At 42.2% G+C, this 17,990-nt stretch overlaps 2 protein-coding genes across 6 annotated transcripts in view; one reads left to right on the plus strand and one right to left on the minus strand.

Annotated features, from left to right (window-relative positions):
- The window catches only part of cdk16 (cyclin-dependent kinase 16), a 28,051-nt gene extending 25,604 nt beyond the window's left edge, over nucleotides 1–2,447 (minus strand). The window contains exon 1 of one of the 2 annotated variants that reach the window (XM_036947580.1): nucleotides 1,988–2,447. The gene's annotated coding sequence lies outside the window, so the exon portion shown is untranslated. The remainder of the gene's footprint in view (nucleotides 1–1,987) is intronic. The other variant, XM_036947581.1, reaches the window with a different exon arrangement.
- Nucleotides 582–17,990, plus strand: comta (catechol-O-methyltransferase a). Of its 4 annotated transcripts, none has more exons than XM_021566978.2 (6): nucleotides 582–600; nucleotides 14,023–14,194; nucleotides 14,392–14,509; nucleotides 14,911–15,104; nucleotides 15,269–15,400; nucleotides 15,512–17,990. In XM_021566978.2, exons 2-6 carry the CDS (start codon nucleotides 14,024–14,026, stop codon nucleotides 15,689–15,691), a joined length of 795 nt encoding a protein of 264 aa, XP_021422653.1. In that variant the 5' UTR covers nucleotides 582–600; nucleotide 14,023; the 3' UTR covers nucleotides 15,692–17,990. The 4 variants fall into 4 exon arrangements, with proteins under 4 accessions (XP_021422653.1, XP_021422651.2, XP_036803477.1 ...); XM_021566976.2 differs by lacking the exon at nucleotides 582–600 and adding an exon at nucleotides 2,529–2,671; XM_036947582.1 differs by lacking the exon at nucleotides 582–600 and adding an exon at nucleotides 2,804–2,822.

The raw sequence follows: 17,990 nt of genomic DNA on the forward strand, positions 1-17,990 counted from the left end.
CGACTACTAAAGTTGTGCCAAACCTCCAGAAGCCCATGTTTTTGCCTTGTGACTAATGACTCAATTTGGCACGACGATGCCCAACAGTTTCAGCTCCAAAGCTTCTCTTTTGAAGGCTAGACGCTTGGTGACCCATTAAATTGCATATTGGCCTAAAAGGGGACTTCTTCTGTATGCACTCTGAACGCTGTCCATCCGAAGAAAATGGGCACTTCTAGGCTATCTGGTGACAGTTGTGTTAGTGCTGTAGACTTTGGAGGCATGGGGTGAGCAGGAGGGCGGACAGGGTAATCTTATGGGGCTTAGATAGCCCTGGTGTAAGAATGTCTTTGTTTATACTAAGACCCTGAGGTATGTTGAGAATGTCATCATTATCTCAACAATCTAAAGTGGTTCTACTGTTGTTGGAAAGGCTATTGGGTATGTCACTGACTGACCATTAGCTAAACTAAGTCATATTTTTCACAAAGGATTCACAGAGAAAACATTTGAAATAGTTGGAATACTTTGGATGGTGAGAGTGGAGTAAGGTTCTCCTCCTCTGGCATCCATTGCAGGGAAATCTAGAAGTGAAATCTTAGATGAAGACACTCCAAAAAGGTATTTGATTTTAAGAGGCTATTTACTTTGTGTTTGAAACATTAAACTTAACTTGTCCTGTGCAGTTAGGCTAAATGTAAAATAAAACAAAGTGCCTGTCTGAATAATTCTTAGAAATCATTTTTAGGCAAGCCTGGCCTTAATAATAATGATAATAATAAATGGGATCTAGCGCTTTTCAAGGACCCAAAGTCGCTTTACAATTGTAGGAATAAAACAAAAAAACAGCACGAGCACAGAAACTGTCCGGGTGCACTGGCATCCTCTCAGATAGGTCTAGTTGTCCCTATGTGTTTGTGTTCACATACTTTTAAAACTGGTGCATCATGAACCTTGTTGACATGGAGCAGTGTGACCATGAGAATCAGACAGTGCTGCCTGCCCGCCTATGCGAATCCGACAGGGCTGCCTGCCCGCCTGGTACTGATGGGACAGCTCAACATCAAGATGACGTTTTGAAGGCAATGCCCAGGTTGTCAACAGCAGGTGACTAGCACCCTGGAGGTTTGTGACTGCAGTTAATCAACAACATAGCAGCTAGTCGTGCATCCTTAGCTCATATGTAACCGGGGTAATCATGACAAAAACAAGCAAGACACTAGAAATTGCATGCAAGCAGGCAAATGAGCTATTCACACAGTGTAGAGGGTCTCCCCAATGGCATCCCAAAAGACCCTTAAGTTTGCTGGGTTCCCATCTGACAAAAACGAAACAAACTGACTATAGCTAGCTGACCAGGATAGGAACATACCCGGTAGCGTTACGTCCATCACATTATGTACGCACGATTCATTTTGAAGGGATATCCTAAATAAGGATTTGTGACCTAGCTTTAGCTGGTTAAGCTGTTTAGCTTTATGAGGTTTCGTAGCTATAATGCAAGAATCATTCAGCTAATGTGTGCGATAGAAACCAATGGTACACGACAGAAAAGTAATCGCCGTTAACAAGTTAATAAATGATCTAGTTAGTTAGCTATAGCTATCAAGCTAGCGTCAGTGGCTGCGCACAGCTCGGCCCTTCCTAGCTAAACTACAGCTAGCTCGCAACATGTTTCATTTACGCATGATTATGCATTGGAATGAAAGCGATTCAAAGTCTAAGAATGATTAGAAAGCGGTGATCACGAACATGCCATTTGGACATGTTTTATTCTTCAACAAAGACAATGTTGAATTATTGTAATACGTGTGATTGAAGAGCTTTAAAAGTGGGAGGTACAGTAAACCGATCTTTTGACATCAACAGTGGTTGCTGCAACAAGCTATCAAGTATTTTCGGCGGAACGTAGCTATTGACAAAAACATTTTTTTACATCGTATTCTAGCTAACCAACCCGGTGTAAATACCGTTTTGCGCAACAAGGACAGACTGCTTTGTCGCTTACCCGAGGACGCGAGATCCCGTATGCCCTTGTAATCTTAGCAAAAATATCCCAAAGCCAGTGTGCTCTCCCAATAGTCCTCAGCCATTATTCTGCTGGTTGAGATACAGCACCGGTTCGCCCCTGTCTGACAGCATGCCCTGTTCGCATTCTGAAAAATTGTTCAAACGTTTTAGCAGCTGTTCAGTTCCAAATGCGGAGGGTAGTAGAGCAGCTGCGAATAGATTCTGGAGTCACTCACTCCGGCTGATTGGAGAGGTGGAGATCCGTTAATTACGCATTCGCTTACCAGCCCCAAGTCAGGTCGTGTGACATTCCACAGTGTTTTTTATTATTTCCGTTATGTCTGGGTATTTTTAACTAAGTCTCTATCAATGGAAGCTATTCAAAATGTATATAAATTCCTCATATTACCCTAATAGAATAGGAAAAGCTTACAGTGGAATGACCCAAATTCCATTCAACAAGCTAAGACTGTCGACTGTACCATTGCCTTGGCCCACTCAGGGGATATTGAGTGCAGGGGCGCGTTCATCGGGACACAGCGTTTTGGAACATTCAGATAGACATGTGATATATAGAAGAAACATGCTTCTATGGCTTATAAAACGAGGACTCATGTCGGCTCTATTAATTTAATTTATGTCTGCAACTTTCGACAACGTTTGGCAACTGAATGTGGCCCCGGTAAGAAGGAGCAAAAACCGTTCTTTGTGAATAGGGGATTGACGTAAATGTTTACATCTGCTGAACTTTATGTTTTGACCTGTAAAAACGCTAAAAGACGCAGGAAATGGGGTTTCAAATGAGCGTTAAACCTCTGAAGACCTTTTAAATGGTAGGTATAGGTATATATATAGCAGATACAACTGCATTGGATTGTAGCATGCACAATTTCAATGTTGTAAATAAACATACACTGGAGATAATATGGAAGAACTTGGGTGATTGATTGCAAAAATTCCCGGTCAGTGCTATCCTTGGCATCCTTGGCATGCCTGCCCTAAACACCTGGTGTGTTTACGGACATATTCAATAAATCCTTATCCCAGTCTGCTGTTCCCACATGCTTCAAGAGGGCCACCATTGTTCCTGTTCCCAAGAAATCTAAAGTAATTGAGCTAAACGACTACCGCCCCGTAGCACTCACTTCTGTCATCATGAAGTGCTTTGAGAGACTAGTCAAGGACCATATCACCTCCACCTTACCTGACACCCTAGACCCGCTCCAATTTGCTTACCGCCCCAATAGGTCCACAGACGACGCAATCGCAACCACACTGCACACTGAACTAACCCATCTGGACAAGAGGAATACCTATGTGAGAATGCTGTTCATTGACTACAGCTCACCATTTAACACCATAGTACCCTCCAAACTCGTCATCAAGCTCGAGACCCTGGGTCTCGACCCCGCCCTGTGCAACTGGGTACTGGACTTCCTGACGGGCCTCCCCCAGGTGGTGAGAGTAGGTAACAACATCTCCACCCCGCTGATCCTCAACACTGGGGCCCCACAAGGGTGCGTTCTGAGCCCTCTCCTGTACTCCCTGTTCACCCACGACTGCGTGGCCATGCACGCCTCCAACTCAATCATCAAGTTTGCGGACGACACTACAGTGGTAGGCTTGATTACCGACAATGACGAGACGGCCTACAGGGAGGAGGTGAGGGCCCTCGGAGTGTGATGTCAGGAAAATAACCTCTCACTCAACGTCAACAAAACAAAGGAGATGATTGTGGACTTCAGGAAACAGCAGAGGGAGCACCCCCCTATCCGCATCGATGGGACAGTAGTGGAGAGGGTAGTAAGTTTTAAGTTCCTCGGCGTACACATCACGGACAAACTGAATTGGTCCACCCACACAGACAGCATCGTGAAGAAGGCGCAGCAGCGGTAACACAATGAGTACCCGAGTAGTGCAGCGGTCTAAGGCACTGCATCTCAGTGCAAGAGGCATCACGACAGTCCCTGGTTCGAATCCAGGCTGTATCCTAACTGGCTGTGATTGGGAGTCCCATAGGGCGGCAAACAATTGGCCCAGCATCGTCCGTGTTTGGCCGGGATAGGCTGTCATTTTAAATAAGAATTTGTTCTTAACTGACTTGCCAGTTTAAATAAAAATAAAAAATAAATGTAAAAACAGTAAGGGGACTGTATACAAGGGGTACTGGTTCCAGAGTCAATGTGCAGGAGTACAAGGTAATTGAGGTAATATGTGCATGTCGGTATGGGTAAAGTGACTTGGCATAGATAATAAACAGAGAGTAGCAGCAGGGTGTGTGTGTTGGAGTGTCAGTGTGGTATGTGTGTGGTTAGAGTCCATTGAGTATACATTGAGCCTGTGCAAGAGAGTCAGTTCAAAAAAGTATTATCATAAAATAAGGGTTCAATGCAAATAGTCCGGGTAGCCATTTGATGAACTGTTCAGCAGTCTTATGGCTTGGGAGTAGAAGCTGTTAAGGAGCCTTTTGGACCTAGACTTGGGGCTTCGGTACCGCTTGCCGTGCAATAGCAGAGAGAACAGTCTATGACTTCGGTGGTTAGAGTCTTTGACAATTTTTAGCGCCTTCCTCTAACACCGCCTGGTATAGAGGTCTACCCTCTATAGCGCCTTGCGGTTGGATGCCGAGCAGTTGCCATACCAAGCGGTGCTGCAACTAGTCAGGATGCTCTCGATGGTGCAGGTTTAGAACTTTTTTTTAGATCTGAGGTCCATTGCTAAATCTTTTCAGCCTCCAGAGGGGGAATAGCCGTTGTCGTTCTCTCTTCACAACTGTATTGGTGTTTTTGGACCATGATAGGTTCTTAGTGATGTGGACACCAAGGAACTTGAAGTTCTCGACCTGCTCCACTACAGCCCTGTCGATCTGGGTGTGATTGGCCCTCCGTTTCCTGAAGTCCACGATTAGCTCCTTGGTCTTGCTCACGTTGAGGGAGAGGTTGTCCTAGCAACACACTGCCAGGTATCTGACCTCGGTGATCAGGCCTGTTGGCAAACTTAATGATGGGGTTGGAGTCTTGTGTGGCGGATGTGTTGTTGCCTACCCTCAGCACCTGTGGCGGCCCATCAGGAAGTCCAGGATCCAGTTGCAGAGGGAGGTGTTCAGTCCCAGGGTCCTTAGCTTAGTGATAAGCTTGAAGGGCACTGGTGTGTTGAACGCTGAGCTGTAGTCAAGCATTCTCACGTAGGTGTTCCTTTTGTCCAGGTGGGAAATTGCAGTGTGAAGTGCAATAGAGATTGCTTCATCTGTGTGTAACCGATGTGAAATGGCTAGCTAGTTAGCGGTGGTGCGCGCTAATAGCGTTTCAATCGGTGACGTCACTCACTTTGAGACCTTGAAGTAGTGGTTCCCCTTGCTCTGCAAGGGCCGTGGCTTTTGTGGAGAGATGGGTAACGATACTCGTGGGTGACTGTTGTTGATGTGTGCAGAGGGTCCCTGGTTTGAGCCCAGGTTGTGGTGAGGAGAGGGACGGAAGCTATACTGTTACATGTGGATCTGTTGGGGCGGTATGCGAATTGGAGTGGGTCCATGTTGTCTGGGATGAGGGTGTTGATGTAAGCCTTTCATGGCTACAGTTGTGAGTGCTACAGAGCGATAGTTACAGGGCGATAGGTTCCCTTGGCGTTCTTTGGCACATGGACTATGGTGGTCTGCTTTAAACATGTAGGTATTAAAGACTGGGTCAGGGAGACGTTGAAAATGTCAGTGAAGAAACTTACCAGCTGGTCAGCTCATGCGCTGAGTATGCATCCTGGTAATCCATCTGGCCCTGCAGCCTTGTGAATGTTAACCTGTTTAAAGGTCTTACTCGCATCGGCTCTGGATGGCATGATCACACAGTTGTCCGGAACAGCTGGTGCACATATGCATGGTTCAGTGTTGCTTGCCTCGAAGTGAGCATTTAGCTAGCTCGTCCGGAACAGCTGGTGCACATATGCATGGTTCAGTGTTGCTTTCCTCAAAGTGACCATTTGGTCTGGTAGGCTCGCGTCACTGGGCAGCTCATGGCTGGGTTTCCCTTTGTAATTCGTTATAGTTTGCAAGCCCTGCCACATCCGACGATCTTCAGAGCCGGTGTAGTAGGATTCGATCTTAGTCCTGTATTGACACTTCCTGTTCACTTCACTTCCTGTTTGATGGTTCATCGGAGGGCGTTGCAGGATTTTTTGTAAGCATCCGGATTAGTGTCCCACTCCTTGATAGCGGCAGCTCCAATCTTTAGCTCAGTGCGGATGTTGCCTGTAATCCATGGCTCCTGGTTGGAATATGTATGTACGATCTCTGTGGGGACGAAGTCATCAATACACTTATCAATGAAGCCGGGGATTGATGTGGTATATTTCTCAATGCTGTCAGATGAATCCCAGACCATATTCCAGTCTGCGCTAGCGAAACATTCCTGTAGCTTAGCATCCGCCTCATTGGACCACCTCTGTATTGAGCGCGTCACTGGTACTTCCTCTTTTAGTTTTTTCTTGTAAACAGGAATTAGAAGGATAGAGTTATGGTCAAATTTGCCAATTGGAGGGCAAGGGAGAGGTTTGTCCGCATCACTGTGTGTGGAGTAAAGGTGATCTAGAGTTTTTTCCCTCCAGTTGAACATGTGACATGCTGGTAGAAATTAGGTAAAACGGATTTCAGTTTTCTTGCATTTAAGTCCCCGGTCACTAGATTAGCATTTTCTTGTTTGCTCATGGCCTTATAATTTCAACTTCATTGGGGTAGGTATGTCCCAAGGATCCCGGATAGCACAGACCAAAAATTCTCTGGGTTAGTTTCAAACAAGTTAGTACAGAAAATAAACTCCCTGACTGTACTCATTCAATCGGAAATAACCTATGATTTGAAAACCGACCTAAAAGTTAGCTCAATAACCATGGTGACGTCCAGTCAGTCACTCCTGTGTTCTTGTCCAGGCAGAGACATCCCTGCAGCACTTCTTTCTAAACATGCCACAGAGACTTGACAGAAAACCGTAAACGTGGAAAACCCTTGACCCCGGAAGACTAGGGCTAACATACCAACCATGACTGTTGAGCTCAGCAGCCCAGTATTACTTATAATACTGGCAAGTCCTGTACTCTGCAATGGGCTATAGTTATATAGAGCACATAGCGTTATAGTTTATGTTTATTTTTTGTTGTTGCTGAGAACTCATTCCAACTGATATATTCAGTGGACTGAACAACAGCAAAATACAGTGCTATAGATGGTTTATTAATCAGAATAATGGAATAATGGAAAACACTGGGACGAGTAGCTAAGTAAACATGCAAATGTCAACCTGGAGTGCAGTATCATAGGATAATACATCCACTGGCCACAAGAGGTCACTGTTTAGTCTGGACTAGGCTCATAATAAAATATCAACAGCGTGTGTGTGCGTGCGTGCGTGCGTGCGTCTGTGTGTGTGTGTGGGTGTGTGTGTGTGTGTGTGTGTGTGTGTGTGTGTGTGTGCGTATCAATATCACACAAGCAATAAGGCTACCTCTCTTCCTACCGATATGTGTAATGCGGCATCTTTATGAAAAACCTGGATTTATCTCTCTATGCTGCAGATAATGACAGTATTACTATTTATTACAGGTAAAAATGCACTACAATGCAGCATATTAGTTAAATAGAGATTATTATCAAGTGTAGGATGTGTTGTGCTATCATGTTTTAGAGGCAATCTCACAAAATAACAGTGTGTTTTTCCAGTGTGTGGGGATGTGCTAGCTGGGAGGGAGCATCTGTGTTCAAGTGTGATGGAGATTGCGGATGGCAGGTACAGAGAGAGAATGAGGCTGTGCCTCTCCACCCTCTGGCCCTCCTGGTAGAGGCCCATAAGGTCAGGCAGGGTACGGTGGTCTGCAAAACAGAATCCAGGGACACTTACATGGGAACTGACATTATTGATTCTATTTTAACCATGTTTTTCTTTTCTTCTAATTTTGTTGTAATAATGACGTGTTATTCAAGCTCTTTCCATTCTGGCATATCCTGAGTATGACAAAATGCAGTCCGTACAGGGTGTAGTTCTCCTGCTGCTCTCTCTTGGTCTATTTTACAGAATATGTGAATTAGTGTAGAAGGGGAGGGTGGAGAGGGGGAGGGGCAGAAAGCGAGAGATAGGATAGGAAGAGAGAGACAGGAGCATGGCAAGAGGAATAAAAAGAGAGATAGGATGAGAGAGAGAGGGATAGAATAGGATGACAGAGAGAGGAGCATGGCAAGAGGAAGAAAGAGAGAGATAGGATTATTGCATGATTGGCTAAAGAGGGATTTAAAACTCTGCCCAGTTGGCTGTTGATTAGCCTTTCTCTCTTTGTGTGGGTGTGTTTTGGGGCTTATGCTATGTCACTGTGTGTGTGCAACTGAGCCAAGCTCTGCAGTTTGACCTAAAGCTGCACATTCCTTTCAGCTCACGTCAAATCTGCCTGGGAGAGTAATAGCGAGAGAGTACAGAGCGAGAGAAAGAGAGAAAGAGAGAAAGAGAGAGTGAGAGAGGAGCGTGCCCCGTAGTGTGGTGGGGGACTTAAAGGGGAAATAGGCAACAAAGGATAAGAGGTTGTGGAGAAGCAGCTCTTAGCGTGGAGACATCAGCAGGAAGTAAGATATGGCTCTATTGGAAATTATGTTTCAGAATTATGTTCAACAGTTTGTCTGTCCTTTCTTTGTTGTGTTAAATTCCATGAAAAGCCATGGTGAGATTGCTTTCTCTGTGTGTGTGTGTGTGTGTGTGTGTGTGTGTGTGTGTGTGTGTGTGTGTGTTGCTGTTTTGAAAATGTGAAAAATGTTAACTTGAAACTCCCCCCACCACAATAACAGTATTGTTTGTGGTGCTTTGCCCTGACCTGAAATAAGAGGGCTTACTGACATCTGAGAACATGTATAATATGTTAGTGTAGAATTACTTAAATTCATGTGTATATATTAAATATAGATATATTTTATATTGCATGAAATATATATTTTTTCTTGGTAATTTGCAGAGCTAAATATCTTTACTTGGCCATGTAATGAAGCTTGAACATGCCTTCAACCTCCCCCAAAGAGATTAGGATAAAATCATCACATGCTTTATTATCCGTGTGTAAACTAATATTGTCTCAGCTGACAGATTCACCGCCTGTCTGCTACTGCTTATGCTATTGTTGCTATCTCATCTACCTGCTGAGTTCAACGTCTATTTTCAATTAAGATTTGTTTGAGTTGTGAACTAACGTGAATTCAAGGTGAAACCAACAACAAATGTCCCCATGTCATTGGATTTAGGTTAAAAGTTGGGTGGAAAAAAACCCAGAAATGTCCTTATGTTGATAGATATCTTTGTTGTTGAAATGACATGAAAACAACATTGATTCAACCCGTTTTTTTTGCCCAGTGGATGATAGCGTCTTTAATTCACCGTGTGAACATTTCTCAGGCACCTCTATTGTTCTTTTGAAATCGTGGGCTCTTAAGTCCTCAACAACAACTGAAAGGAAACTCCGGTCCAAAGTGTATTGCTGCCTACTAATTAGGGAGGGTTGTAAATGGGACTAATTTGTCAACATGTTGCGTTGTTGTTCTATATTGGCCAAACCCTGATATTGTAACAGGAGCACAATTTGATTTCCTTACTAGTTCGATTTACATCTGTTACATTTTGGAGTAATAACACAAATGATTGCAACACCTTTAACATATTTTAGGAAAATTAGGATTTTCTGAAACAGATGCCACAAAAGGTCATCAATCCTTTAAAAATAATTTAATCATTTTGATCACAATGTAATTTCCCTTCATTTAAATTGACTAAAACCAAGAGACACTAGACTCACCAAATGACCAATGGAATCTTCACATTTATGACATACTAAAAGGGTGTGATTAGCTAATCCTTTTCTTTGTAGACCCCTCCTCAGATGATAGTTTGCCACCGGAGAGAATGCTCAAGGTCCTTACATATCTTTGTATTCAGTGATTTTTAAGGTGGTAACACTAATGACATAAAACCAAGGGACACGCCATACTAGTAAAACAAGTATTTTAATAGCCTTCTGTTTTTATTGATATATACAATATATTACCTCACTGTCTAGCCTTCAAAATAGTATATATATATATATATATATATATATAAATAAATCCCCTAAATATGTCACCACACCTCTTCACATCCCCAGTGGGACAAGCCAACCTGCTAGCCCCCAGTAGTTTTTACAGTGTATACAAATAGATGTGTTGCAGTAAAAAGGACGTACATAAGTTTTAAATAACAGTTCAATAAAACGGAGAATGTATTACTTGTAATGTTTTTGTCATTTTAAAGTGTTTCTACATGGTGTCAAAGTCAAGCATTTACCACCGCAGTTCAAGAATGACCCTATTGTCACTTTACTGTGACACGGATCTTAACCCTGGGCTTGAAGCCAGTTTTCACATAATACGTGCAGAAACAGCACATCTAGAACCAAGCAAAACAATTGCACCATTTCCTTCACATGCAAGAAAAGTGCTGACTGTGGTGCATTACACATCTTTCTTACTTTCCAGCAGCTCTTCCCACTGCAGTTTCATTTGAAATTGATGTTTTAGTTCTATTTCATATTTAACTAGGCAAATCAGTTAAGAACACATTTTTAGTTACAATGACGGCCTAGGAACAGTGGGTTAACTGCCTTGTTCAGGGGCAGAACGACAGATTTTTACCTTGTCAGCTTGAGGATTCGATCTAGCAACCTTTCGGTTACTGGCCCAACACTCTAACCACTAGGGTACCTGCCGCCCCAATTTAATTGGGTCTACAGAGGGTTATTAGAAATTATGTATGATTTTATATGCGTCGTGTACTGTCGGGATTCATAGGAGGAGTTGAAAAATATTAACCAAACACCAGTGAAGCACCATTCAATGCCAATAGGGTTTTATTTATGATATTCATAATTCATGAGGCTGTCTTATCTTCATGCACAGTACTGTAGTAATCTTTACTAGCATGTTGTTCATCTTAACTATACATGTTGGACCACCATGAAGTTAGATTCACTCTGCTACAAAGGCCAGTGCCCTTTTCAAAAAGTAATGACTTCACCCTTTTTTTTTTTTTGTCTTCCACCCATTTTGAGGTTGATCAGTTACACTGTAAAAAAAAAAAAAAAAAAATCCAACTTAACTAATTGCTTAATCTGTAACGGTCGTCGTATGAAGGAGAAGAGGAGGACCAAGGTGCAGCGTGGTATGTGTTCATATTTATTCAAATGAACACGGAAATAACAAAAATAATAAAGAGACACAACCGAAAACACTTCTGGCTGGTGCAGACACACAACAGAAAACAATCACCCACTACACACAAGAGAAAAACGGCTACCTAAATATGGTTCTCAATCAGGGACAATGATAGACAGCTGCCTCTGATTGAGAACCATACCAGGCCAAACATAGAAATAGCAAATCATAGAAAAACTAACATAGACAACCCACCCAACTCACACCCTGACCATACTAAAACAAAGATATTATAAAAGAACTAAGGTCAGAACGTGACATAATCAGCGTTATTCTGTGAGTTGAGTGTACTTCAAATGGACAAGAATTTGAGCTAATGTGTTGTTTACTCAACAAACTATGGTCGAAGTGAGCTGAATTTGAAAAAGCTTGTTGCGTAAAATTACAAATTCATGTTTGCCTTTGGAAGGTTAGGCAACACGGTATGTGGTTCAGCTATATGGCCAAATGCTGAGCAAACTCACAATCCTATTGAAGCTGGTTGCCTTACAATTGTACGTTAAATCAACAAACTCTGCTTGTTGAGTAAAATTGCAAATGTATGTTTGCTCAAAACCACACCCAACATGATCATATTTCCCAGAGCATGCTCTATTGCAGAGTGATTTTCATAATTGTTTGTTTCAATACCTGTGTTTTTGCATTGGTTGATTCATCTTATGGAACATAAATAACATACATTTTTCTAAACTAATCCAATCCGTTAGTAGTTTGACTTTTTCCATGTGTTACTGAGATGGCTGTTCCAGTTTATATGATTTAGGTAGTCTCAATAATCATAATCAATCATCCCTACCCTGGCAGTCATTCTCAATGCGGGTTACGGGTGATTAAAATGTTCAATTGTTGTATATCTTCACCGTTGGATTCCAATAGGAGTTACACATCACTTTGCAAGCCAGCATAATGTGACTTACAGGCTTGATGTGGCCTGTAAACCAGGAGTTTCAGACTACTGCGTTAGGGTGTAACTAGGCCTTCAAAGAAAGGCCTTATGATATACACTACCTGTCAAAAGTTTTAGAACACCTACTCATACAAGGGTTTTTCTTTATTTTGACTATTTTCTACATTGCAGAATAATAGTGAAGACATCAAAACTCTGAAATAACTCATACGGAATCATGAAGTAACCAAACAAGTGTTAAACAAATCTAAATATATTTTATATTTGAGATTCTTCAAATAGCCACCCTTTGCCTTGATGACAGGTTTGCACACACTTGGCATTCTCTCAACCAGCTTCACCTGGAATACTTTTCCGATCTTCTTGAAGGAGTTCCCACATATGCTGAGCACTTGTTGACTGCTTTTCCTTCACTCTGTGGTCCTACTCATCCCAAACCATCTAAATTTGGTTGAGGTCAGGGGATTGTGGGGGCCAGGTCATCTGATGCAGCACTTCATCGCTTTCCTTCTTGGTAAAATAGCTCTTACACAGCCTGGGGGTGTGTTGGGTCATTGTCCCGTTGAAAAACAAATGATAGTCCCACTAAGTGCAAACCAGATGGGATGGTATATCACTACAGAATGCTGTGGTAGCCGTGCTGGTGCGTTGAATTCTAAATCAATCACAGACAGTGTCACAAGCAAAGCACCATCACACTCCATGCTTTACAGTGGGAAATACACATGCAGAGATCACCCATTCACCCACACCGCATCTCACAAAGACACGGTGGTTGGAACCAGGAATCTCAAATTTGGACTCCAGACCAAAGGACAAATTTCCACCTAATGTCCATTGCTCGTGTTTCTTGGCCCAAGCAAGTCTCTTGTTACTTAAACTCTGTGAAGCATTTACTTGGGCTGTAATTTCTGAGGCTGGTAACTAATGAACTTATCCTCTGCAGCAGAGGTAACGTCTTCCTTTTCTGTGGCGGTCCTCATGAGAGCCAGTTTCATCGTAGCGCGTGATGGTTTTTGCGACTGCACATGAAGAAACTTTAAAAGTTCTTGACATTTTCCACATTGACGGACCTTCATGTCTTAAAGTAATCATGGACTGTCATTTCTCTTTGCTTATTTGGCCTATTCTTGCCATAATGTGGACATGGTCTTTTACCAAATAGGGCTCTTCTGTATACCCCCCTACCTTGTCACAACACAACTGATTGGCTCAAATGCATTAGGAAGGAAAGAAATTCCACAAATTAACATTTTCGAAGGCACACCTGTTAATTTAAATTTATTCCAGGTGACTACCTCCTGAAGCTAGTTGAGAGAATGCCAAGAGTGTGCAAAGCTGTCATCAAGGCAAAGGGTGGCTGTTTGAAGAATCTCAAATATAAAATATATTTTGATTTGTTTAACACTTTTTTGGTTACTACATGATTCCATGTTTTATTTCATAGTTTTGATGTCTTCACTATTATTCTACAATGTAGAAAGTAGTCAAAATAAATAAAAACCCTTGAATGAATAGGTATTCTAAAACATTTGACCGGTAGTGTATGTAATGTAAAGAGTTTAATTTTACACTAGGAAATATCCAAATAAGGTTGAACAAATTCTCAAGTTGAATTATATGTTCACTCAACTTAAAATTCAAAGTTGAGTGAACATTTCAACTTGAGAATGTATGTTGGTTCAGCTATATTCTCAAATGTTGAGCAAACTCACAATCCTATTGCAGCTAGTTGCCTTACAATTGTAGGTTGAATCAACATATTATTATTGTGTTGTCGCTACAGAGGCCTGCTGAGGACAAACATAGGGAAACAGTACCCTAGTGTGCTCTCCTATAACAGTGTGTCTGGTCTTTTCCTCCCCAGCATGTTGCTGTCTTTCCTGGCTTTGTGCTGTGGCGGAGCAGCTGTTCTGTATGTCCTGTATTCCTGGCTGATCCCTGCAGCTGTGCAGTACAATGCATGGTGGGCCCTGCTCTGGCACGACACCATTGTAGAGAGGGCACTCAATATCCTCACCCGATCCACCCGACCCCAGGTGACCTCTCAGACCTTTCACCCTTTGGAACTCATGTTTACTCAGTTACATTCACTCGTTTTTTAGTGCAGAAAAGTGATAGAAGATGAAGATATCATAGCTTCTTTAAAAAAACATCTTTCCCCTGTATTAATATCAGAAGTTTCTTCTGGTCTGGTTCTTCTCACACAAACCCTCATTCTCCCTCTGATGCCCAGCGTCTTCTGAGAGCAGTTCAGAAGAAGGCAATCAAAGGAGACCCTCAGAGTGTCATCTCTACTATCGATTACTTCTGCAGGCATTCTGAATGGGCCATGAATGTGGGAGATGAGAAAGGTATTGTACACCTTGTGTTCTGCTTTCACGTGCATTTCCTGGTTGCCTCCTCTCTCAGTGTGTTCTTACACACTCTCTTGAATGTTGACCTGTGGATTCTTCCCTCCCTCTACAAGTCTATCTTGTTTTGTGAGAGAATAGCCTTAAGACTTATCACAGCTCAGTCATGAATGTACTGTTTCTCTGGGTCAATAAAACATCTGCATGACTGCACATGCATAGAAGGGTACTTGACACACACACATGTGCCAGAAGCACATGCCACAAGCACAGGCAGTCAAATAACCGGTTACTATTGAATATATACTGGTATGTGGTAATATGCCATATGTTACCTAGGAAACTACACAAAGAACTGTGTAGTTATGTTAGTCACATTATTGTCCTGTCTGTGTATTTAGGGGCCATCTTGGACTCTGTGGTGTGCGAGGTTAGTCCATCCACTGCCCTGGAGCTGGGTACGTACTGTGGTTATTCCACTGTTCGTATTGCCCGCCTGCTGCCCCCTGGCACCAAGCTCATTACCCTGGAGTTCAACCCAGACTATGCCGCTGTGGCTCGTCAGATCATTGAGTATTCTGGGCTCCAGGACAAGGTGAGGGTGCTATGGACAGACGGGCTGAATTCAATAGAACACACATTGTGATCTTTATGTATGCTTAAACATTGCTCTGGTGTGTTGACTGAATTCCAAACAGGTTTACAGTAGACAGAGTCAATCATATTTATGTTATTCAAACTCCCATGATGTTTTGGCAGATTTGTCTGGTGGAAGGAGCCTCAGGAGATCTAATCCCCAAGATGCAGGAGCTATTTGGGATTAAAACGTTTGATTTTGTCTTCTTGGACCACTGGAAAGACCGCTACCTGCCTGATATCAAACTTCTAGAGGTAAAAAAACAGCTGTATATGTCTGCAATTACCCTGTACATGTACCGTATTACTTTGCATGAAAATGAACAGCAGCCAATTCTTCCCTTCTTCCTTTGCATCTTTCGTCAGGAGTGTCAGCTGCTGAGGAAAGGATCCATACTGCTAGCAGACAATGTCATCTGTCCTGGAACCCCTGACTACTTGGAGTATGTCAGGAACAGCCCCCGGTACGAGAGCAAATATTTCAAATCCCACCTGGAGTACACTAAAGTGGAGGATGGCCTGGAGAAATCTGTGTTCTTGGGATAAAGACGTGACAGGCCGTGGTTCATATTCAATAACACCTACCGCACCTATGTTTATCCAGTATCTTTGTTTACTTACCTACTGCCCATGTACACACTAAGGAGTGGCACTGTGAAAACAAAACATCTATCTGAAAGGCTCTGTGCAATTGGGATCCTTGGGACATCCCTGGTCCATTGAAGTTTACATTTAAAATGGTTATGGTTAAAGTAAGTGTAAAGGTTAAGGTTGGGTAAGGGTTACATTTTATGGTAGGGACATCCCAAGGATCCCGGATAGCACTGACCTGTCTGTAAGGAAGGCCTACCTGCTACTTTTAGAGGACCCAGCACCATTTTGACACTACTGCGTAAATACTGCCATGTGGGTTTAATTTAAATGAGCTCTCTGTATCCTTCCGTCTGCCATAGTGGAGCACAAAAAGGAAGGGCGGGTGTATTGTCCCTATTCACAAAGCCTTTATTTGACGGTTTAAAACTACTTAGTGTTGTGTAATAGGAGTCAAACCAAGATGAATAAAATCAGGAAGTCATCTTATTACCATATTTCTGATGTGATTACAGTAAAATGCAGTGCTTTACATTATATTCTTTATGCTTCACATTTTGTAAAATTGTTGTATATTACATGTTAGTCATTTAGTAGACACTTATACAGAGCAACTTACAGGAGCAATTAGGGTTAAGTTCTTTGCTCAAGGGCACGTTGGTCGATTTTTCACCAAGTTGGTTCCAGGATTCAAACCAGCAACCGTTTGGTTACTGGCCCAACGCTCTTAACCGCTACACTACCTGCTGCCCTATAAATTAATTTATCAATTGTAAACCTTGCTTGTCAGGCATCAATTGTTTAATACTTGCAAGATTTGCTGAACATTCGTATTTTTAATGATGGATTTTACTCAGATTATTTTGAACCCATCTTTGTAATGAAGGGTTTGGAGTTGTGATGATAATGAAGATATTGAGAACAACGGACAAATGCTTAAATCCAATTAATGTCTTTATTAACATCGCAAAGGATGGGTCGTGCTCAGACGAGTACCTTGCCAAACCTACATTTGACATAACTCTAACTTAAACAACATGTACATCCTAAGATCATTACCGAATTTATCATTACGAAAACATTGGGTCAGTTACAGTGCCTTCATAAAGTACTCCTACCGCTTGACTTATTTCCACATGTTGTTGTGTTACAGCCTGAATTCAAAATCAATAACATGGAGTGTTTTTCTCACCCATCTACACACAAAAGTTCATCATAACAAAGTGAAAACATGTTTTTAGAAATGCTTGCAAATGTGTTGAAAATGAAATACAGAAATATCTCATTTATATAAGTATTCACACCCCTGAGTCAATACTTTGTAGAAGCACCTTTGGCAGCGATTACAGCTGTGAGTCTTTCTGGGTACGTCTCTAAGAGCGTTCCACACCTGGACATTTTCCTAGTATTCTTTACAGAATTCTTCAAGCGCTGTTAATCATTGCTAGACAACTATTTTCAGGTCTTGCCAGAGATTTTCAAGTAGATTTAAGTCATAACTGTAACTCGGCCATTCAGGAACATTCACTGTCTTCTTGGTAAGCAACCCCAGTGTGGATCTGGTTTTGTGTTTTAGGTTATTGTCCTGCTGGAAGGTGAATTCATCTCCCGGTATCTGGTGGAAAGCAGACTGAACCAGGTTTTTCTCTAGTGTAAAAACTGATCTGAGTTGTGTTGGTAAAAGGACTGTATCTTGCTGTAACTGTTGGTTTGAGTTAGGGCGTGGTGCAGTTCCCATTAGAGATTGTGGTTTATTATTTCAGTTAAATTGGTGAAGATAATGATGACAGATGATAACATGTTTGAGGATGTATGGATGGGATGGTTACTTGGTCATAAGCATCCAAATACACAAAGGAAAGGGTTACAAGAGAAAAGGTGTCTTGTAGCAAACCACTTACAAACAGAAATGGTAAGATTTGCCACACTGATTAGTGACAGGTGTGGGAATTTAAAGGTTGTGAAGGAGCTGGAGTCCCTCCTCTGCTGGAGGGGGATTGGACAGGGGGATGGTGGTTGGTGATAGGGTGAGGGGACTGTCGGTCAGGATAGGTGCAATTAGACCACATCTAGGGTTTTGCCTGTGCTTAGCTCCATTCCATTTCTTTTTTATCTTGAAAAACTCACCGGTCCTTAATGATTACAAGCATACCCATAACATGATGCAGCCACCACGGTGTTGAGAATATGTAGAGTGATACTCAGTAATGTGTTGTATTTTCCCCAAATTAAAGACTTACTGCCTTGTCTCTTT

The sequence above is a fragment of the Oncorhynchus mykiss genome, chromosome 16 (assembly GCF_013265735.2).
Source record: "Oncorhynchus mykiss isolate Arlee chromosome 16, USDA_OmykA_1.1, whole genome shotgun sequence".
Lineage (NCBI taxonomy): Eukaryota > Metazoa > Chordata > Actinopteri > Salmoniformes > Salmonidae > Oncorhynchus > Oncorhynchus mykiss.

Bases quoted from the DNA above. Each gene is read 5' to 3' on its own strand.
- comta (XM_021566976.2), top strand. The intron at 14,195-14,391 runs GTGACCTCTCAG...TCTGATGCCCAG, and splicing joins CCCGATCCACCCGACCCCAG to CGTCTTCTGAGAGCAGTTCA. The intron at 15,105-15,268 runs GTGAGGGTGCTA...ATGTTTTGGCAG, and splicing joins ATTCTGGGCTCCAGGACAAG to ATTTGTCTGGTGGAAGGAGC.